Source organism: Elephantulus edwardii, unplaced genomic scaffold (assembly GCF_000299155.1).
Source record: "Elephantulus edwardii isolate Elephantulus edwardi_28Jun2011 unplaced genomic scaffold, EleEdw1.0 scaffold00021, whole genome shotgun sequence".
NCBI classification, from domain to species: Eukaryota; Metazoa; Chordata; class Mammalia; order Macroscelidea; family Macroscelididae; genus Elephantulus; species Elephantulus edwardii.
In genome coordinates this window covers 9729273-9753172 of record NW_006399771.1, presented here as the reverse complement: position 1 = coordinate 9753172, position 23900 = coordinate 9729273, and the positions used below count along the sequence as shown (strand labels likewise).

At 41.4% G+C, this 23900-nt stretch overlaps 1 protein-coding gene across 1 annotated transcript in view; it reads left to right on the top strand.

The window, feature by feature from the left end:
• The first annotated feature begins 3429 nt into the window (after positions 1-3429).
• TMTC2 (transmembrane and tetratricopeptide repeat containing 2) overlaps positions 3430-23900 on the top strand; it is a 675945-nt gene continuing 655474 nt past the window's right edge. The window contains exon 1 of the mRNA XM_006882534.1: positions 3430-3976. Within this exon, the coding sequence (XP_006882596.1) occupies positions 3894-3976 (83 nt within the window). The 5' untranslated portion in view covers positions 3430-3893. The remainder of the gene's footprint in view (positions 3977-23900) is intronic.

Genomic DNA, 23900 nt, shown 5'->3' with positions numbered 1-23900 from the left:
CGGGTCCTTGGAGAGGGACATCATGCTTGGGAGGGTGGAGGGACAGCGCAGGAGGGGAAGACCCTCTATGAGATGGATCGATTCAGTGATTGGGGTAATCGGGATGGGTGTGTCAGAGGCAGTGCGGTTGGCGCAAGATAGAGCAGGGTTTGGGGCTGTTGTGCATAGGGTCGCTATGAGTCAGAAACGACTCGAGGGCACATAACAACAACAAACAATAAAAAGAAGTCCATGGTGTATGTTCAATACTCTTCTCAAGCACCACAGCTCAAACCCATCAATTTTCCTTCAATCATCCCTAGACCAGCTTTGTGATCCTAGCAAGTAATTGCAAAAATTAATGCCTGAATCACGTGCACTTTAGTCTCCAGACTGGTATCGTTGTTCTCAGTACTTTGGAGAGGTCCCTAACAGAAGACTTTCCCAATGCAATATGTCTTTTAATTTCCTGGCTGCTGGAACCAAGAGTGCTAATTGTGGAGCCTAGCACACTGAAGCTATGAACAATCTCAATCTCTTCACCATCTATCATAATGCTGCCAATTGGCCCAGTGGTGAGAATCTTTGTGTTCTTGATGTTGAGCTTCAATATATACTAAAGACTGCAGTCCTTGACCTTCTGCAACAAGCATTTCAGGTCCTCCTCAGTTTCAGCAAACAGGGTTGTGTCATCTGCACAATGCAGATGGTTGATGAGCCTTCCCAATGCTGATGCCACATTTCTTCTCATAGAGTCCAGCCTCCTGGATAATCTGTTCTGCATATAGATTGAGAAGGTATGGAGATAGGACACATGCCTTGTATCCACCCTTCCCAATTTTGAACCATGCAATGTTTCCTTGCCTGTTCTGATGACTACCTCCTAGTCCAAGCATAGGTTTCCCACAAACACTATCAAGTGTTCTGGAATTCTCATTCCTCTCAGAGTCAGCCACAGTTTGTTGTGGTCCACACCGTCAAATGCCTTTGTATAGTCTATGAAACACAGATAGATATTACTCTGGTACTATCTGCTATCAGCTAAGATCCATCTGACATTAGTTTTAATATCCTTACTATTAGGGCCTCTTCTAAACCCAGCGTGCAATTCTAGCAGTTCTCTGTTGATGTGCTCTCCCAGTCGTTTTTGGATAATCTTTAGCAGAATCTTCCTTGCATGTGATATTAATGCTATTGTTCGATAATTTCCACACTGTTGGATCACTTTTCTTTGCAATGGGAACAAATATGGATTTCTTCCAGTCAGTTGGCAAGGTGGTTTGTTCTCCAGATTTCTTGGCACAATTTATGAGCACATCCAGGGCAGTGTCTGTTTGTTGAAGTATGTCAGTTGGTATGCCATCAACTCCTGGGGCTTTGTTTTTTGCAAATTCTTTCACAGCAGCTTGAACTTCTTCCTTCATCACCACAGGCTCTTGCTCATAGGTTGTTTCTTGAAATTCTTCTGTGTCTGCTAATTCCTTTCATAGGACAGTTACATAATATCACTCACTATCAATATACTTATCATTATATTGCAGATGAGAAAACGAACATGTAACAGAGGCATCCGATTCTAGAGCATGTACTTTGAGATTTAAGCACATCACTGTTCTCATTGCAAACAGGCAACATAGGACCTTTGAGCCAATTAAAATGATTTTTAAAGCTTTTCAGCAGTGAGCAAAGGTTAAAAGGGGGGAAGCAAGATAAAAGATCAGTCTCCTGCCTAAAAAGATACAATTCCCTTTTACTTATATTTGTAGATATTTTTTTCAACGACGAAACAAACATGTGCCTGATGTGCATAGCATATTACCTATCGTGAGTATTCATCGGCAGCTCAGGTGGCCCAGTGGTGAGGAGCTGAGCTGCCAACCTGAAGGTAGCTGTCAGAATCCACCATCCGCTCTGCGGGAAAAAGATGGGCATTCTACTCCCATGTGATTTACAGCCTCTGAAAACCCGCTGGAGGGTCAACTACGGGTCCGTTCTGACTTGATGGTACATAACAACAACATTAATCATTTCATCCATATCCACATAAGACCTTTTCTGTGAAATTAGGAAAAGATGTATCTCTGTTTTGGAGACGCCAAAACCGTGCCATTTTCTTTTTGGGCCGCTCACTGACAAATGTCTAGAAGGCCAGGGCTTTGGAGAGGTTGGGGTTAGGGGCTGCCTTAGGCTTAGTGGGGGCGGGGCTGGGGAAGTCCTTGGCTACAGACTGTTTTCCATGCACCGTGGAGGTTTTCATGCAGCAGGGGGCGCTGCAGTAGTGTTCTTCATGGTCTGATGGTGTCATTCACCCAGCCACAGGGACGAAGCCAGGAGGTGTGGCAGGCAGCCTGTGGTCCTTTTCGGTCTTTCAACTTTAGTATCCAGCTCTTATTCGACACGGGCCATTCTCCTATCCCATATTTCATCATGCTGGACGCCTTCCATTCCGTCCTGCATTCGGGAGGAAAAGAAAAGGGCCCATCAGCTTCCTGCCTTCTTAGGTTAAAGGATAGCTCTGCATGGAATTGCACTGTGTCCTCAGGGTCGGCCTGACAGTCCCTCCAAAACCTGGAGAGGTCTCTGCAGGCTGCAGGGGCAGATGGTCCCTTTTCCACTTCTTGTTTGCATCCTTTATTTTTAATCTTACTGCTGGTACATTTCCGTGTCTGAGTACCAGGTGATCTGAGAGGGGAAATATTCCCCGATGCCCCCAGTGCGCCAAGGACCCTCCATTTCTGTTCCTGCACCGTGTGCATGTGTGAGACCGCATGTGTGTTTGTGAGCATCAAGACCCGAGCATTCGCCAAACCTGTTCTTCCACTCCCGGTTCCCGGAAAGCTCTCCAGCTGATCGGCCTCAGCCCTAGCAGCGCCAGGCACGCGCAGCGCTGGGGTTGAGCCCAGCCGGTACTAGTCGCCGCCGGCGCAGCCAGGCAGCCCCGGGCCGAGGAGCCAAGGCCTCTTCTGCGTCTCCTCTAGCTCCCCCTCCCGGGGAACGTGCTAGTCGCCCTTCTGGACGGCTTGTCAGCCATCGCCCAGGGGTCCCTGGGGCTTTCCCCGGAGAGAAATGGAAGGTGCAAGAAGCCAGAGGACCAAGGGGGTGGGCAGGGAGGAGGAGCCTCTAGCCCCGGGGAGAGTGGGCGGAGCCCCGGGAGGAGCTGGGTGGAGCCAGGGGCGGGGCTCGCCCGCGTTGGTGGGTTGGCCACGCAGGCGCGGGGGGCAGCTCTGTGAACCCCACGCGGGAGCTTGTGGAGTCTCTGGCCGCCTCTTCTCACTTCACAGGAGAAGGGGTTGGGGCCGAGAGAGAGCTAATAAAGAGTGAATGAGCTGCAGCCGCCGTGGCGGCCGGAGTCAGCCCGAGCGGCTCCGAAGCAGAGCGCTCGGGAGGCGGCGTGGGGAGGTGGCTCTCCCCGTCCCGCCCACCCTCTCCGCTTTCTCTCTCCAGCTGGTCCCAGAGCCCGGCTCGGTCCGGTCCCTCTGTCCCCACCCCACACTCGTCCACCTCCTCCTTGTCCCACTCCTCACCTAGGGCCACCCGAACTGCCATGGGGTAGGGGAGGCGCTACGAGCTGCGCGAACGACCAGCCCTGCGCATCCACCCGGGGAGCGCCCAGCCCGAACGCCGCTCGCCGCTCACGGGCGCCGGGCATGGGGAGCGCGGTGTGAGCCGGCCCCCGGGGAGGACGAGGAGTGGAGGCGACGGGCGCGAGGAGGAGGAGAAGGAGGAGGAGGAGAGGAGCGGTGGATTGGAAGGACCCGAGGGAGGAAGGGAGGGAGAGGAAGGAGGGTGGGGAAGCGAGGGAAAAGTGAAGCTGGGAGGAGAAGGCGGCGGAAGGTGGGGATTGATGCTTCTGTTTTTTGTTGCCGCTGCTGCCCTCGCGCTGGGAGCTGAGCCGGAGGGAAGGCGGTGGAGAGATGATTGCAGAGTTGGTGAGCAGCGCTCTGGGGTTCGCCTTGTACCTCAACACCCTGAGTGCAGATTTCTGCTATGATGACAGGTAAGGAGGCGGAGGGGGAGAGGAAGGGGAGACTAGGGCTGCGTGGGGACTCCCTCGTGGCTCTGAAGCTTCCTGCTTTTGGATTTGAAGTGCACCTTGGAGGCATCAATTCAGGACCTGAAGGTGTGGGAAACACCTGAACACACACTTAAAGCAAACACCCGGGATGCAAGTGCTCTGGGCGGGGTGCAGGGAGTTGGGTTCTTAGTTTGCAGCAGGTTCCTTCTCTGGCTTCCTGGCTGTTTGGCAGACGCTTAACTTTCTTAACGGAAATCCCAGCAATTTGGGCAACTGCTTAATGTGTATATAAATATATACATTTTTAAAGGTTTTTTTTTTTTGTTTTTTTTGTCTAGTTTTTTTCCCCCCAGTCTTAGGTGTTTCTTGCAGCAAAAGCACATTAAGCGATTTTGCGTCTGGCTTGGAAGGAAGCTGCTCCCCGCCCCCTAATAGATCTTCCCTGTAACGTTTCCTTTTATTGATGGGACACTTTTATTTCCCGAGGTTAAAACAGACGTTTGACAGTTGCCAAAATAGTGGGACTAGGGATCGCGCTAGCCTTCAACTTTTCCGCTTGGCGTGCGGAGTACTTCACTCTGAGCCCAGATAAGGCTGTGTCTGGTCTTCGCTCCTCTCCCTCACCCCGGCATGGGGGATCCATGGAGTTGCACTTCAGAAAAGTCTCAGTTTGCATTTCTGTTTAGGAGTTTTGCATTAGACTTTAGTGATTCCCCCCCTTCCCCTTCTAACTGGGGAAGAAAATGCCACCAGGGGACCAAAGTTGTCTTCTGATTTGGGTTAGTTTGGGTGGCTAATGAGACCTGAACTGTGTTGTCTGAGAAACTGCATCGATTTCTGGAAAATGTCACAGTTGTGCTAGAGTCTCTACCTATTTTTTAAACGTTGTTAGTGTTTAGAAACTGATGAAAAGCTCCAATAGCCATTAGGGAAAATTCCAATTTGTGCCTTTTCCGGTGACTTAATCTGATTACAATTAAAACAGATGCATAATTAAAATATATTAGGGAGAACAGCACGCCTCGCTAAACTTATTAACCGTCCTGAGGAGTTTCATGCTCCATTGAAATTAAACCATCCAAAAAGTGTGCACAGATTTACTTTGACAGCTTTTCAGCAGCCTCTTTGGGCTATGGAAAGTGAATGGATCCCCAGGGTCATGGCCTGGCAGCCAGCAAGCTTAAGCAGAGTAGTTGATAGTGAGGGGAAGTGAAGGCAAAGTCTTCTGGTGGTAATTAGCTGCACTCTGTAGTCTCCAGTGTTCCCACTCACCGGCTAAAAGCATGTTCATGGATGCATGCTCTCAAGCAGCAAATCTTGGTTCACATCCACTTGTCTGTTAGGAACTCCTCTGATAATAGTGTAAGAACATCCAGCAGAACCATCTTAATGCATTTGATGTGCTATTTATTGGGGACTAATAGCAAGACACTACTCAACAAGAACTTTTCTCTAGCTTGGAAGCTGTGCACACATTTTAGCAGTTCTGTTGCATTCTTTGAGAATTGGAGGATTTGATAGGATAAGGTGAGCTGTTGCTTCCCCCTCCAGTTTTCTATTACAGTGCACCTGCTATTTGGAGAGTTTGGTCCTGAGTTAAAGCAGCTTGCTTCCAAAGATGACTAACTTTTGAGTAAACTAAGGACAGGGGATGAATCTTGGCAGTTACTGGCTCTGTTGAGGCAAGTTTGAAGTGCAAGTATTTAAGAATATACAATTTATAAAAACAAAATATAACAGTGCAACAGTTGTAGAACATTGTTCTACAGGAATCTACATAGATCAAGTGTTCCTATTTTATTTGCTCTAGATTTAAACTGGACTGATTTTGCAAATACATTTTTCAGTAAGTCTAATGCGTATTCTCTCTAATCATCAGACAGATTAACTTTGGGGAGTTGTTGTGAGTGTGATGATAAATCTGTGGGCTTTGTTGTTTGCTAGCTGTTAGGAATTCTTCATATGATGTACACTGAATGAAGTGTTCGTTTTCCTGACTTCTATATTGGTGTGACCATACTGTTATATGCTTATGTGTTTTAATTGCTATGATGCTAAATATTTTGTGTAGGACAGCTAGATGATGTACTGATTGTTGTGATTTGAAAAGTATTATTTTTCTTTTTTAGTAGGTGACTACTTATGTAGTAACATACTTTTAAAAATACCAAATTTGGGGTTTGTGTACGTTAGGTACTGTGAGATTCTTACTAAGAGGAGCTCTGAATTTATTTGCGGCATACACAGCATATTAAAGCTGTTGAATGTCAGAATGCATTGTGAAGTGTGACTTTTCAAATATCTACAACAACTCACTGGAGTGTGGCATAGAAAAGGAGCTGAGGAGGCAAGTAGGAACTGGAGAATAAAGAGGATATGTTTATTCCCATAAGTGCATTTCGGACTGCCAAGAATCAAATTCAAAATACTTCTAATACTACAAATGTAGATTCTGATGGCTTCTCTCCCAAGCTCCCCAAAGCTTTTGTGAAATACAGATCTTTAAGGGAGGCCAGTGTTGGAATGAAGAGAGTGGTACTTAAGAAGGGAGATGGCTCTTATGCCCGACTTGGCTTAACTTACTCAAGACTTTATATTTTAGCTTAAAGAATCTGGCACTTGCTTCAGGAGGGTTTATTTGCTGAGGCTCGCACATTATTACTGTGGTACTTCCCAAAGTTATCATTTCTTTTAAATATAGTGATCAAGTTTACTTTATATACTATATGTGCAATTACTTTCAGTGCTTTATGGAGCTTGGTTGTGTTTAAATGGTAACTCAAAACTTTCTTGTAGCAAAATCAATTTCCCCGTAGTAAAGTTCAATATTTCAGCAAGTGTTTTGTGCTGAATTGAAGACTGCTACAGTGTGATAAGACAAGTCTAGAAGAGTGGAATTCACAGAATGTGATGAAGAAGCATGTATGGTTCCAGCTTCAACTCTACCGCCTCTTGCCTTCTTGAAACAACAACATGCTGACTCTTAGGTGGTTAGGGAAAAACTGGAATTATAAATTAAAAATTGCCACATTGAAAAACCATATGTGTCCCATTGAAAGACTATTTATTTTTGAGAAATGTGTTTAGGTCAGTGGTAAAAAATTGTGGTGACTCTCCAGAGTTCCTTCTGTTTAACATCGTTAGTAGAGGATGACACTGCATCATTTTCTCTGCATTCCCTTAAAAATACTAAGTCTCCCATGGAGATAACAATAAGCTTATTTCAAGGCATCAAGGATAAATCAGGACTGTTGTTTTTTTAAAATGTGATTTCTCTTTGTCCATATTATCTAATTGATGTAATGAGATAGGTGTGTGTGTGTATGCACATACATAAGAATATAATACAATGTCCCTCTTTTTACATTTTTTCAGTTTTTACATGTTAGCAAATTAACACATTAATTAAACAAAATGTGATTTAATATTTTGGAAATAAGAAATGTATTTGTGGCTTCTTTGAAGAAGCATTTGTTAAACCCCAGAATGACCTATAAGTTTGTTAGCTATTGCACTGTGCCATATTTGTGTGAAGCAGAATATTCTACTCTTGAATTTAAAACATTCCAAATTCTTGCTAGAAAATTTATAATCATATGGATGTAAATGTAAATCTTAGTTTTTATAAAGATACTGGTAAAGATTTATTTTCCTCTGCAGTCATTGTGATTTTGGACATCAGAATCTGAAAGAAAGAAATGCAAGATTTAAAGAATAGTAACAAAATGGGCCCAAGCCTGTCAGAAACCAGGAAGACAGGGTAGACTTAAGGTCTGTTGTTCACAGGGTTGCTGTGAGTCATAGTCAGCTCTATGGCACCTAACAACAGCAGCAATTTAGAATCTTTTTTTTTAAAAACGCACCAAACAAACCACTACTTGCTTTTTCAGAAGAAAAAAGAAAATAAGCAAAAACATAGTCAACTCTTTCTTCCATTGTACACTTTTAATATTAATAATTTGAGGTTTTAACCCTGTGTGATAAGAATCCCCTATGAAATGATCATTCTGTTAGCATCTCTATAAAGGGTTCCTTCTAATAGGCTTGCTTTCGGACTCATCAGATTTATTATCTTAAAATTCTGCTATGTTCTGTCACTGAAAGTATGCATGGTATTTCATAAAAGCACATTGAGAAAGAATACTATAAAATTAAATAAGGGAGGCGTGTCTAAGAGTGTCTCATCAGCTCATTATTGGAAGAAACCAGTGTTTACGTTGTTTTACTTTAAAAAAAAATTTCCTTGTCAGTGTGTAATAGAGCAGAAAAATGCAGTTGGATAGAATTCATAGCATATGAGTTACTTTACAAGGTATTTTGTTTTCCAGCTGTTAGAAAAGTCCATTTTGCTATTTTTAACAAATATTTTTGTTATCAGTAAATTAAGATTAAAATCAAGCAAATTCAGTGTTGATTGTTTTCTGTTACTTGTATTGGTCCTGTCACATGAGGATTTTAGCAAGTGACCCAAATACAAGCCCTTAGTGGACATGCACAAATACCGTAGGGAGAATCTCTTGCCATCTGTCTCTTATTTGCATCCAGAGGTGTGTATGTGTATATGCCTGAATTTAATGGAACTGTCTGGTTTTTCCAAGTCTCACCAGTTTTCTACTTTGATGATGTAGTGTTACCACTTTTCTGTTGCAATTAGTGGAAACTGGATGAGATTCCTTTCATTGACAGGTTCGTGCCTTCCACAGGTTCTCACTTTCACAGGTTTTACTCTCTCTAAGGAAAGGTAGAAGGCAGCTCTGGTGGCTGAGTGGGCAAGGAGTTGCACTACCAACCCAGAGTCAGTGGTTCAAATCCACCAGCTGCTCTGAGGGAGAAAGATGGCAAGTAAGGAAACATCTAGGCCATTTACAGCCTCTGAAAATCTGCTGGAGGATCAGCTGTCAGTTCTGACATGACAGCGATGAGAGAGAGAAATAAAGGTAGGAGTGCTGGTGGTACACTGTTTGAGAACTAGATTGATAACTGTCCTTTGGAGGAGAAAAAATGATAGTCCACTTTGCTGAGATTACAGCCTGGAAAGCTCTGTGAGGTCACATACCATGTCACATTGGATAGATGTGAATTGAAAATCGATCATGTACGCATTTACATCCACATGCATACACACATCATGTCATCCCCACATCCCTGTTGGCTATTGTCCCAGACTCCCATGGATACCTCCATCTGGAACCATGGATAGTACTGAACTTTGTACTGTATACATATTTTGCCTTGGCCATGCATATGCATGCTAAAGTTTAATTTATAAATTTGACACAATCAATAATTCACATCTGGGGTGGCTGGAGTACATTGGTGTGAAATTTAACACAATATTAATTTGATATTTTTGTACCACAACTAAACAGCAGGTAACCAAAATCATGGAAAATAAAAGCTTGGGCTGACTCTGAAAAGAATGGGAATCCCAGAACATTTAATCGTGCTAATGTGAAACCTATACTTGGACCAAGAGGCAGTCGTCAGAACAGAGCAGGGTAACACTGCATGGTTCAAAATTGGGAAGGGTGTATGCCAGGGATGTGTCCTATCTCCATACCTTTTCAATCTGTATGCAGAGCAGATTATCCGAGAGGCTGGGCTCTGTGAGGAGAAGTGTGGCGTCAGGATTGGTGGAAGATCTATTAACAATCTGCATTATGCAGATGACACAACCCTGCTTGCCGAAACTGAGGAGGACCTCATGCACTTGCTGCAGAGGGTCAAGGACTGCAGCCTTCAGTATGGACTCAATGTCAAGAAGACAAAGATTCTCACCTTGGACCAATTGGTAGCATCAGGATGGCTGGTAAAGAGATAGAGATTGTTCACAGCTTCCGTTTGCTCGGCTCCACGGTCAACACTCTTGGCACCAGCAGCCAGGAAATAAAAAAACGTATCGCGATGGGAAGGTCTGCTGTTAGGGACCTCTTTAAAGTACTCAAGAGCAACGGTGTCTCTCTGGAGACTAAGGTGCGCCCGATACAGGCCATGGTCTTTGCAATCACTTGTTATGCATCAGAGAGTTGGACAATGACTAGGGAGGACAGAAGGAGAATTGATGCCTTTGAGCTGTGATGCTGGAGAAGAGTATTGAATGTACCCTGGACTGCGAAGAAAACAAACAGATTCATCTTGGAGAGGGCTAAACCAGGCTACTCCTTGGAGTCAAGGATTCTGGGGCTTCGTCTGACATACTTTGGACATGTTGTAAGGAGAGACAAGTCCTTGGAGAGGGACATCATGCTTGGTAGGGTGGAGGGACAGCACAGGAGGGGAAGAGGAAGACCCTCTATGAGGTGGATTGATTCGGTGACTGGGGTAATCAGGATGGGTGTGTCAGAGGAAATGCGATTGGCACAGGATAGAGCAGGGTTTAGGGCTGTTGTGCGTAAGGGTAGGGTTGCTGTGAGTCGCAAAGGACTTCAAGGCACATAACAGCAACAACAAAGCATAAGAGGCGGGGCAGGTAGGATGACTATTGTATGTTTTGCAAGACAAAGCCAATCCCAAGGTTGAATTACTATCAACTCATAGGCCCTCTAAAACAGAGTAGTTCCTAAAGCTGTGGGTCCTTACAGGAGTGTGCTGCTGCATCTTTGTCCTGTGGAGGGGCTGGAAGGTTCCACTGCAGACCTGTCAAGTAACAATTCAGTATTCAACCACCATGCTACCAGGACTTCTGTCTTCTTACACACACATATTCCCTTTTGATTATTAGTTTACATTGATGATTCTCTGGGTTTTTTTCTTGTCATCTACACTTAAATTTTTAGCATTAATGCACTCTGTGGCAACACTGAATTCCCTGTTGCTGTAATTCTGAAATGGCTACAACCTTTTGGATTCCAGCATGAGTTAGGAGCATAGCTTGTCTTCCTAATCTCTTTGGTGCTTCTCAGCAAACTAAAAGCCCTTACGTAAAGTGGCCCTGATGGCACAGCTGTTTATCATAGGACAGGACTGCTTTTTCTCTAAAACAAGTGCCTTCATGACATTAGGAAAGGGCACAGCTTACCCTTAGGGTGATCTGATAAAAGTAAAATCTGTGGCTGACAAAGCTTCTTTCTTTTGTATTTGCCCAAAGTGCTTTTAACATAGTAACGTACATCTTTTAAACATTTCACTTCACTCCTGGAAGCTGGATAGTGTTTCAGCTTTGAGTTCTTTTATGGCTTCACAAGAGGGACAGATGTGGCTGCCTTGATGGAAAGACCTGCAGGTTATTGAATATAAAAGACCTCTCCTCTATGAATAGCTGTTGTCACTTGGAATCCTGATTGGGGCAAGTGGGGGAGAGTATCATTAAGAATTGTACACTTTCTAGTTTTTATAGTATGAAAAAGACTATATTTTGAATAATTAATTACAGGTATAATGATACACAGTGACAGATGTTTTCTTTAAAGGGTTTTTGTATGTATTTTAGAGAACTAAACAGCTATATAGTTTATCAATTATGGGTAGTACTCAAAATTAAAATCACTGTTGTCAAATTGTCTCTGGCACATAGCAGCCCTCCATCAGACTTCTGCTGCTGAAAATGGTCATGGGAGGAAATTTCCCATCAGTCTCGTAAGAGCAACTCATGGATTCTAACTCCTGAAGTCCAGTGACCTTTGGGTTAGCGGCCTGATTCTCTATAGATTGTACTAACATAATGGAGCTCTGGTAGCCTATGGGCAAGAAGCTGTGCTGCAGCTCCAAAGACACGTGGTTCGAGGCTACCAGCTGCTCTGTGGGAAAAGGATGGACAATCTCCTCCCATGCGAATAACTGCTTCTGAAAACCTGCTGGAGGGTCAGGTGTGGGACAGTTACAATTCAATGGCACTCCACAGCAACAATACTACCAGAAAGGATTGCATCAGGATTTTATTCTCTCTATATACTTATTCAGTGTGTATGCTGAACAAATTATTTGAGAATCTGAACTCTATATGAGGAAGGTGGCATCAAGAGTAGAACCTGCTTTATGCAGATTGTACAACCTTGCTTGCTAAAAATGAGGAGGACTTGAAGCATTTTTTGTAGAAGATTAAAGAATGCAGCCTTCAATATAGATTGTGTTTCAGTGTCAAGAAAACAGAGATTGTTACCACGGGACCGATAGGCAGCAGCATGATAGATGGAGAAAAGATTGAAACTGTCAACAACTTCCATCTTACTTAGATCCACAGCCAACACCATTGGTAGCAGCAATCGGGAAATCAGGAGACATACTGCACCGGGAAAGTCTGTAGTCAAGGACCTCTCCAAATTATCGGGGAGCAGTGATGTTAGTTTGAAGACTAAGGTGTGTCTAATTTTGGCCATGGTCTTTCCAGTAACTTGCTGTGCATCAGAGAGCTGGACAGGTGAATAAAGAGGACAGAAGAAAAATTGATGCCTTTCAGCTGTGGTGTTGGAGAAGAGTGCTGAACATCCCATGGACTGTCAAGAGAACAGATATGCCTTGGAGAAAGTGTAGCCAGAGTGCTCCTTCGAGGCAAAGATGATAAAGCTTTGTCTCACATACTTCAGGCATGTTGTCAGGAAAGATTATTCCTTAGAAAGGGATATCATGCTTGAAAAGGTGGAGAGCCGGCAAAGGAGTGGAAGACTCTCAGCTGGGTGGAGTGATACAGTAACTGCTGCAGTGGGCTCTAGTGTTTCAGATAGTGTGAGAATGGCAAAGCCTAAGAAAGGGTTCACATCTATTGTTCATAGGGTCGCTGTGTGTTGTACTTGATGGCACCTAAAACAACCACAATATACTCTCAGCTTCCTTTGGATGCAAGATGACACAGATTATATGTTATGAAATATATATGTTTATTTAATGATATATTTCTAGCAGGTCCTTGCCCTTGTGCTTAGGCATTGACCCAGAGATCGTCTGTCTTTTCTTTTTTGTACTTCTAGCAGGTTCTGGAAAGTGTGTGAATCTTGGAGTTAGATGATTGACTAGAAAAATACTGATAGTTTATCCTTTGGCAGGTTGAATGTCTTTCTGATTTACCTTCTGTTAACTTTTGATCTCTCATTCATGTATATTTTGACAATTACATTGAAAACTTTCATTGGGACCCCGTTGCCTTCTTTCCAAGGGCATCCATGCCTGAGATACATGGTGAATGGTTTGGACTGACCTTACTCTTGGTCCGATGCTCATTGACTCTGTAGTCATAACAGAGGTTTCCTTGGTAACTGCCATGTCAGGGGTTTTTCTTGGCCCTCGGTGTGAGCAGAACTCTTTACTTCTTCTACTGGCATAGAAGTTGTAGGCCTGACCCGTTATAGATGATTGGTAACATGCACACTCATTCAGTCTTTGCCACTGAGCTGGAAATGACTCATAGTTGACTCTCCTTTGGATTTCCAAAGTTGTAAATTGCATAAAAGAAAGTTTCTCATCTTTCTCTCAAGCAGTAGCTGGTGGATTCAAACCCTCAGAGAATCATGGCTAGGTTTCCTTTGCAACTCCCTGCAGACAACAATATCAGCGTTCCCTCAACTCTAAAATCTCATTGCCAATGAGTGGAAACTTAACTTTTAGTTGACGGTCCAGTGGGTTTGCAGAGGCTGTAAGTGGCACCGATGGAGAGTGCCCATCTCTCTCCCAGGTGGCAGCTCATAAATTTGAACCACCGGAGAGACACCACCTCTGGATTCACAGCTTTCTGAAGACTGTGCCATCCAAGCTCAGATTTATATGGATCTCTTTGCCTTTTTTCCTTTTCTGTCAGTTTAGCTTTTCAGTCACATTTGTCAGTTTTTCTGGTACTCCTAAATTCCTAGGAGGGAAAAAAAAGTGTAAATATTCCATTCAGTCTACAGAACTTTTTGTGCTTACTGTTTGATTTTTGTGCTATGACTTCCCACCCCCCTTTTCAGGTGAATTGTAAAGTATAGAGCAGACCTATTTACAAATTTGAAAAAGGAACTCTAAAATAATTTCTGTTCCAGATTGTACGATACCAGGGGCTGTCATGGTTTTGGAATCAGTTCCTCCATTAAGGACACAATGTAACCCGGGTTTTACTTGAGTAACTAGAAATGAGTTCGTGGTAAAGATGAGCTGGATTTTTTTTTTTATTTGCCCATGTCTAAAAAATGGCTGGGTTGAAAAGATGCAAGAATTGAAAATGCTCATGGATTTCTGTATCCAGGTTCTTGTGGAATCAAATGACTCCTATGCTGATTTTGTGCTTTGGAAGTAACTCACATGCCATATTGCTTGGAGGCACTGCTGCTCTGTTTTCTAAGTACCTTAGTGGTTGGCAGAGGAGATGCCATTTGCTTATGGTGATTTGACATCGTCCTTTGTTTCTTGATTTCCTTGCCATGACATTTTGTGATATCAGAGTGAGACAGGGTATGGAGCGTGGCACAGCATGTAGTTACAGTCAGGAAGACTGGCTGCATTACACGATTTGTCAAATGAAACACACATCAGTGCCCTTGGAAGAGCAGCTGTGTGCTAGGTGTTGTGGCCAAATAAAATGTTTGTGGCACTGCAGTCAGATCTCTTTGTCTTTGATTATGAAACCATTTGCTTATTCCCATGGAACTTTCTATAATGTGTAATTAATTATTCCCCAGGACCATTGAGTTAAAACAACAAAAACAACAACAACAAACCAACCCACAACCAAAAATAAGTGTAGACTTGTGGTCGTGATATCTTTTATTTTAAAATAATGTATAAAAACATTGCCTTAGAGATGGAGGATTGTGATTTTTACCAGGAAAAATTCTTAAGATTTGATAATCAGAATGCTGTATTTTTTTTCCTTACAGAACTCTGATTTCCAGGGATTATTGATTTCTTTACACATAGAAATTTTTGACTGTGCAAGTCTAGAAATTCTCACTCATCGTCACTTAGGAGTATTATAGCTTCAAAAAATGTGTTCTTTGTTATAGAGTGGTCTCTGGGATGCACTGTAGCTCTTGACATTTTGAGCACATTGAATGGTGGGGTTGAAGTAGTTCAAACAGCCAAGTTCCACTGTTGTTTCGAAATCCATTGGGAAGAGTTCTTGGAATTTTTTGGATATGATTTTTAAATGCACTTGACAAAGTAAGCTAGTCCAATTTTACAGTTTTGTTTTATGAAATTTTGGGTTTTCAGCTGTTAATAAGTATTTTAGGTAGCTATGGTAGCTTAGTGGATAGAGTTGTGTTGTCAGCCTAAAGGCGGGCAGTTTGAATCTACCAGCTACTGCTGGATAGAAAGATGGACTTGTGTGATTTACAGCCTCTGACACCTGCTTGGAGGGTCAGCTATGAATGGGTTCTGACTTGAGGGCAATGTATTGAGATGAATGAGTATGTAAAAAAGCGACTGACAGGATATGGGTCATTCCCCATTTTCTTTCTTTTTTGGCTGAGTATGATGTGTGTTTTATATATGAGAAAGTTACATGCACACATATACAGTATGTGGATATTTAGGTTACTGTTGTAAGGGGCATTGTTAATGAAATTCTTTAAAAAGGCCATGATTATAAAATTAGGCTTAGGGAGAGGCAAGATAAGTGAAAACACTTTGGGAAAAGTAAACATCTTGTTTCTGTTAATTTCCAATTTGTTCCACTGTGAATGCATGCCTGCCTTGTTCTCTCTCCTGTTAGTGGCATCTTTGGGATTAAAAATGTGTCAGTAGTCAAACCGTTTAGTAACAGAACTCTCCAGAATGAAGTGGGGCTTACTGGATGTCAGTGCATGATGTTGAAAGTGACGTTCTTGAAAATTGTATCGTCTGCAGGATGCCCCTTAGTTGGCGGTTGTGGAGATTACATCCGCAGAGTTGACTGTGTTTCTCAGTTGGGGAGCTTGTGCAGCATTACAGAGCCATTTGGGAGGAGTGTACAGGTAGGGCTAGCAGCCATGAGGAGCAGAACTGTCCCTCTGGGATCTTCCTCATTGTTTTTCAGACTGTCTTTTGGCTACTTTTGCTTTTCTGTGTTCCAGTTTTAAAGGTAGTTTAAATATCAAGTCTGCTACTTTGGGTGATACAAGATGCCTTTTGGCAGAATGCTTCGGTCCAAATATTTTAACAAGTGCTTTTCTTTGAGTACAAGCTGCTTCCCTCCTCCTGAGCAAATGATTAACCACAGGACTGCCTTCTCAATACAACTGAAAAACAAACAAACAGCCCTCCACCCCCCCCCCCCCATTTTGACAAAGCAAACTTCTACTGAAAAATTTCCCAACTACAAATGGGCAGAATCAAAGTTCTTAGATGATGAAGAAGTTTAATCAGGCAAAAAGACTTACTTTTTTTTTTTTAGAAGTAGTTTTTCATAGCGAAGTAATTATTTAAAGTTATGCAAAACTGGTGTCCCTGAATTCATTTGATTACCTTCATTAAAAATAGGGAAGTTATTCTTCCTATATTATTAAAAAGGGGGGAAAAGCACTGAATTATATAACAGAATTGATAGGAAAGAAGAAAGGGTTATAGTTTAACTCACACTTATTATATTGAAGTATGTTCCAGTTTAACAGAAAAATGAATTTGAGAGTTGAATACAAATTTATCAGTGACCCTTATGTGTAGCCAACTATTGTCAACTCTAATTTATCATGAATACCTTATTTTCTTTTTAATGTTACCTTTTCAAATTTGCTTTCTTTCATCTCTATATTGCTTTCCCCCCTTAAAAAACCCAGTATTTTTTATTTTGTTTATGTGGAGCAGAATGTGAAATGTTACTGTTTTAAAACCTCTTCTATTTTATCAGCATAAAAAATGGAAACTATTTCTATGAGAGAATATTTAGCATTTAGCAGCTGTTTTTAAATCTGTGCCTTGTATGATGTTGTGGATGGGTGTGGCAGCCAGTGGGGCCTAAATCTGGTCCTTTCTTACTACTGATCTTCTCCAGACCGCCTTTCAGTGATATGGACAGTTGACTTTTTTTTTTTTTTTTTAAATCCCTTTAAAAAGAATTTAAATCCTCACTCACCTGGAACTTGATGGCTCTCTCTATATTTCTCAAAGACATTTGAGTTGGCCCTTGTGCTGTATCTCTTCCATCTGTACTTATGCACATGTACCTAGACCAGTGCTTCCCAAATTTCCCTCTACTTGTGAATCACTTGCCCTTGTTTAAGTGCACTTTCCCTTGTTAAGTGTCTTGTTTAAGCTTCAGTTTGTCTGGGGATGAGGCTGAGATTCTGCACTTCATGTGGTGGTGTTAGATGTCTTTGAGATGACCAAGACTCATAGTGACCCTGTAAACAGCACCCCTGACCCCCACCCTATCCTGCTCCATTCTCTCCATCCCTGTGATACTTGAGCCCATTGCTCTAGCCTCTGTGCCTGTCCATCTCATTCAGAGTCTTCCTCTCTTTCTCTGACTCTCCACTCTTCCAAGCATGGTGACCTTCTCCAAGGAACAGGCTTCTTCTGACCACATGCCCAAAGTATGTGAGCTCGAGTGTCATCATCCTTTGCTCTAACTAGCGTTCTGGCTGCAGTTTCTCTGAGACTGATTTGTTTGTGGGGTTTTGGGTTCTTGGGTTGGGATTTTTTTTGTTTTTGTTGTTTTTTCGTTGTTCTTGTTTTTTCAGTGTATAGGTGTATTCAGCACTCTTCTCCAACACTATAACTCAAAGGTATTGATTCTTCTTCTGTCATCCTTAGTCAGTCTCCAGCTATCTGATGCATAGGGAAGCAACTGAAAAGATCCAGACTTGGATCAGGTGTACCTTACTTCTTAAATTGACATTGCTGCTCCTCTGTAGGTCACTGATCACAGACTTCTCAGTACTACACGCTTTTTGATTTCTTGACTGATGCTGCCAAGGGTATATGTTGTGGATTGTAGCAAGATGAAATCATTAACCACTTAAGTCTTCTGTCTTATGACGTTGCCTGTTGGCTCACTGGTAAAATTCTTTTCTTGATGCTCAGATGTAATCCATGTTGAACGCTGTGTTCCTTGACTGTCTACAATAGGCATCTCAGGTCCTCCTTGATTTTGGCAAGCAAAGTGTGCCGTCTGCATATCACAGCTTGTTGATGAACCTTCCTCCAAATCTGATACCACATTCTTCATAGAGTTGGGTTTAATGAATGATTTGCTCTGCATGCAGATTGAATAGGTATGGAGAGATAATATATCCCTGATGTATACTTTTCTTGATTTTTAAATTATGCTATGTTCCCTTGCTCTGTTCAGGTAACATCCTCCTGGGTCTGGGTATGGGTTTCACATGAGTATAATTAAGTGTTCGGGATTCCCACTATTCTAGCTGGTGGTTAAATTTGTGTCCAAGCCATGTCCTCAATGAATGTTTAGTCAGACATTAGTCTAGATGTTCCTATGAAAGTATTAACACATGATTGGTGTTTCCGATCAAGTTTACTTTAAAGTGAAGTAAATAAATGATATGTGTCTTTCATTATCGTCATGGTAATTCTGACTCACAGCTGACTCTCCATTGGATTTCTGAGGCTGTGAATCATAGGGAAGGAGGTTTCTCAACTTTACTCTGTGGGAGTGTCTGGTGGATTTGAACCTCTAGAGAAGCCTAGGCTTTGGTTTAGTAGTGCCGCTCCCTATGGACTACGGCACCAGAACTCCCTGTAAATGGATGGGCCTCATCTAGTCAGTTGAAGGCTTTAAGAACCCAAGGTGAAGTTTCCTGAAAGAGAAAGAATTCTGCTTCTAGAGTGTAGCATAGATACATTGCTGGAATTTGCAGCCTGCTAAGATTTAGGACTTGCCAGCCCTTACTATCATGCCAGCTAAAGCCTCGGAATAAATTTCTCTGGCTCCATTGGTTTCTTTGTATTTCTCTCTACTGTTGTTTCTCTGGGGACCCCTCACTAATCCCTGGGGAAAACCTATAATTTCTCTCTTTTGCTTTTTTCTGGGGTCTATTTAATGATAATATCTTCTTTAAAGCGTCCACATGGGTTTTAGATTGAGCTTAAATTTTAGAATGGAGATCTTCTTGTGAGCCTCAGAGATGATTTCTATTGAAGTGTCTGTCACTGTCATGCATAATGATGAGAAGGATGGACAGTCTCCTCCCGTGTGATTAATAGCTTCTGAAAAACTGCTGCAGAGTCAGCAGTGGGGTGGGTTCTGACTCGATGGTCCTCAACAACAACAAAAACATCATACATAATAGTGCCAGCCTTCTTTGTAACATTACTATAAAATAGGTAAGAGACAGATGGTAAATTCTGATTGTGACAAATAAACAAACTTGATTTCAGTGAATCCAAATGCCTAAATCAAGTCTCTAGAGTCAGTGCTTTTGTTGGTTTGTGTTATTTTGAATGATGCATTATAAAGAAATTTGGCTTTCATAGGGTGAGGAATTTATAGATTTTAGGCAGACAACAAAGTGTCTATGTTTAGACAGCTGAAATAAGAACTATAAGTACCTGTTCAGACAACAGATAATGCTAAAAATGATGAGGGTATTTGAATAGTAATAAAAAGAATCCTTTAACTGGATAAAATTAAACCTTTAGACTTTGGACAAGTTGGTTAAAGCCCTTTATCTCTGAAGTTCCACATTTTTAGTAGAAGTGTTTTCAGTGGAACTCTTTCTAAAGTGAGTTATGCTTATTTATTTTTTTTAAAGAAAGAAAAAGTGCTATGTAGTTGAGGAAGTGTTGTGAATGAGTGAATACTGGAACAAGAGAAAAGTCTAGAGTTCTAGTGTCAAAATTACCAAGTTAGTAACTGTTGGGATTACTTAGGTACTTTTAACCAGTCTGCTGTCTACAGCCTGGTCATTTTATTGACTAGAAAGTAAGAAAAAAAAAGGTTAAAAATGTGTGTGTGTGTATATATATATATATATAATTCCTTAGCATCCAGTACACATTCTGAAAAAAAATAGGCTGTGCGCTTTGGACATTTTGTGAATAACATGCAGAGGCAGTCCCTGAATTATGAACAATTTTCATACATAAATATGTCTTTAAGTCAGATTTATATGTTAAGTTGAAACTGTTTGGAATAATCTCTGCCTAGCATCAGGCATGCAAATGTTAGTATATAGTTGTTGTTGTTGTTGTTAAGTGCCATCGAGTTGTAGGCGACTCATAGCGACCCTAGGAATGAAAGACCTGAACACTTGTATAACTTTCTTCGTTTCTTCAAGTTCATAGGGTTTCCGGAGGCAAGCTCTTTCAGAAGTGGATGCCACTTCTGCTTCCAGGCTTGTTTTAATCGGGGAGCTCCACCAAATACTGTCCATGATAGGTGACCAATACCGCATTTGGCACATTGGGGTCACAGTTTGGAGAGGGAAAAAGCCATGGCTGTTGAGTAGATTTCTCTGTCCTTCCTTTGGGGTTCCAAGGCTGTAAATCTTTAGGAGACGAGCTTATCTGTCTCTCTTCTGAGTGGTGTAGGTGAATTTGAACCACTGACCTTATAAGTAGCTGCTTTACAGGTTATGTTCTATGCCCCCAAGGTTTCCTGTATAGTATACTTTTTTTATGCGTACAAAACCTTAATGAAACACTTCTAGATACACTGAAACATCATTAACATAATAATGGTTTTATATACATTGAAAAGTGACTACTGTTTGTTGTTATGAACTGTTCTGTGTACTTCAGATTTTTAATGTAGTAGACTTTACAGACACCATAGACTTTGTGTACGTTTGTATGGCACATAACTGCAATCATATAACTGAAGACTATCAGATGATTGAGAATCAAGTGAAACTTGTGAACATTCTGAATAACTGAATCTGTATGGTTATAGATGAGATATAATGGGTGCTGGGCTAGAGGACTGGATGACTTGGTTTATTGTTATACCTTTAGCATTTCACTCCTTTCTTCCTGAAAAGCATGGCTGTGTTCTCTCTCTGTGTTGTTGCTATATTTTCTACTTGGACTCTGGAATTGATCTACTAGTGTTAGCAGTTTCTTTATGCCATGTCTCTGCAGCTGATCTGCCTTCCCTATCGTCCGTAGCCTCCTAGTATCAACACTTAAGCAGTTAGTTCTCTCTTAGCTTTCTTTTCTGTTGGTTTTTCTGCATTTCTTGCACTGTGTTCTAAGGTTCTTGTGAATAGACATTCTGGCCAATCCAAGCACGTCTTTCCTTTTGCAGGGTAATAGGACCAATTACAGTGCATTGGGTGTAAATAATCTTTGCTGCTTTGGTTTTGCTTGGCAGGGCATATTGTGACTGGGCACTCATGAGCTCCCTCTTCACTGCCAGAACTTCTTTTTTTTTTAAAAATATGTTGCGATTCAGAGCTGTACTGACAATCTTGAAGTTAGGAAGGGGGTATATATGTTAGTTAAGCTCAGATTTTCTTGTGTTAATTAGTCATGTTTTGAGAATTTGTAGGCGTTATCTACTTCTCATATATAATAGAAAAATCATAAAACTTGGATCTGGTGATATCTTCTTTTATAACAAATTAGAAAACATTCCTTTTTCTTACACTCTTTCAAGCAATAGATTGATGAAGAGGAATGTTTTATAAGGGTTTTCAAATTAACTCGATTACCTTGTAATGTTTAAAAGACCATGTGAATGGAGTGAAAGTTCAGAAAGCATGCTGACTTTTTTATACAATCATTCTCAGGCACATTTTGTTTGATAACATTAAGTACAATGCCAAAATGTCCGGTTATTCCCTTATTGTCAATTTCCTTTCTCTTCACCCATCTTAATAAAGATCTGCTTTCTATGTGTTAATTTTTACTTCGCAGTCCCTCTCTTCCCATCTCTGGTAACTATCTTCATAATACTGATTGCTGGAATCTTTGAGCCTCTGCTCTCTGTTGTATAGAATAGAGAAAGCATTACCTACTTTGTATGGTTGTTAGGATAATTTAATGAGATAATTTATGTAAAATATGTGGCAATATGTCTCCATATCTAGGATACTTAGGAAAATTTTTTTCTTGATCAGGAAACTATTAAGATATTGCTGGCCATTTAAGTGTCTTATACAATAATATCTGAAAGTATCATTAAGGCTTTTTTTCTTATAAGCCAATATGTATAATCTAAACTTAATTTTAGTAATATTTGAGTTGGCCTTTTAGATAGATTAGGGAAATTGGGAGTAATTGTTTCTAAAATGATGCTGGTACTGTAAAGTTTATGCAAAATTATTATATCAACACTGACACTAAAGTTAACTCTGCAATAAGGGATATACCTTTAACTTGCTGGTCTGTCTGATACTTCTCTAAATCTGAACATTCACATTAAGACAGACTAGGAAGAAGGATTGGCCATCCACTTCTTAAATAGCAGGCCTCTGAAAACCCTATGTACAACAGAACACATTTAGATAACAGAAACGTCAAAGGAGGTTGAGTTTTCAAGTATGGAAATATGAGGTGGATTGATTCAGTGACTGGGATAATTGGGATGGGAGTGTCAGAGACAGTGCGATTGGCACAGGACAGAGCGGAGTTTAGGACTGTTGTACATAGGGTCACTATGAGTCACAAGCGACTCGACGGCACATAACAACAACAACAACATTCTAAGAATTGTTGTATGATGATTTGGACAGAATGAGGATTTGGCAGAAAAGGAATTGACCCCTTTGAGCTGTGGTGTTGCTGAAGAGCACTGAACATCCCATGGACGGCCAAGAGGACAAACAGATAGGTCTTGGAGAGGGTGAAGCCAAAGAGCCCTTTGGAGGCAAGAGTGATGAGGCTTCACCTCACATACTTTGGGCATGTGGCTAGGAGGAGCTAGTCCTTGGAGAGGAATATGATCCTGGGATAAGTGGAGGGTCAATGAAAGAGGAAAACCCCCAATCAGGTGGATTGTCACAGTGACTGCCCCAATGGGCTTGGGTGTCTGGAAGTGTGAGGATGGCACAGGATTAAAGAGGGTTCAGATCTTTTGTTCGTAAGGTCATGCTGAGTTGTACTCGACTCAGTGGCACCTTACAACAACAACAACAATGAGGTATATCTTAAATATTAAAAATAGACTTAATTTTCAGGTACATTGGAACAGATTTTGGTGAATTAAGAAATGATTCAAATTCTAGGAACACATTGATAAACTCTTTTACAGTTAATTGAGCAGGGTTGCACTTAAGAACTTGCTGTTTCTTAAGAACTTTTTGGGGCAGCTTGTTTTTCATGCACCCTCTCCAAGATTTTTGGTTAGTTTTTATTTATGCTGATTACTTTAGAATATTAATCTCTCTTTCCTGATTAAGTCAGTTCTTTCACATACTTAACATTTTTCTAAGGATTACAGTGGCATATGTGTTACCCTGTAGAGTTAACACTTCTGTTTTCCTTTTTTGTTACTTTATTTTCTAGAAAGAGAAAAGTTTTTCCCAAAGTGCAATTAAGCTATGTGTGTTATCAGATAAGAAAGTGGCCTTCATAACCTTCTCTTTAAAGTCGGGATGTGGTTGTAATGAGTTCCTGTGGGTCCCTTCCAACTTAAAATAGCCACAATTATATGAGTTGATGTGCCTAAGTAATATACTTGAAATTGATAATTTTGGGGTGATGAATAATGTTTATGAGGAAAACACTGGCTATAGTGCCTCCTACACAATGGAAAATGAAGCATGTTAACATAAACAATATCAAGAAGAGATGTTTTACCTCTGCCATCATTATGATTTCATTTCTTATGTGTTACCTTATTCTCAGTTGGAATGTTTACTGTGTTCCTATTGATAACTAAATTCTAACAACAAGTGGCAAGCTCCTAAAAAGAGCACTTTGAGTTCTTATTGGCCAGCAGCCTAGTTTTCTCTAGTGCACATCTGTTCTTGGAACAATTTTAGAATATTCAGGTAACATTCGCTCAGTATGCATGATTCTTTTGGTAATTTTTTTAAAAATCAGTATTATTTTTGGAGCTCTGGTGGCTTAGTGGCAAGAAGCTGCGCTACAATCCTGAATAAGGCCACCATCTGCTCTGTGG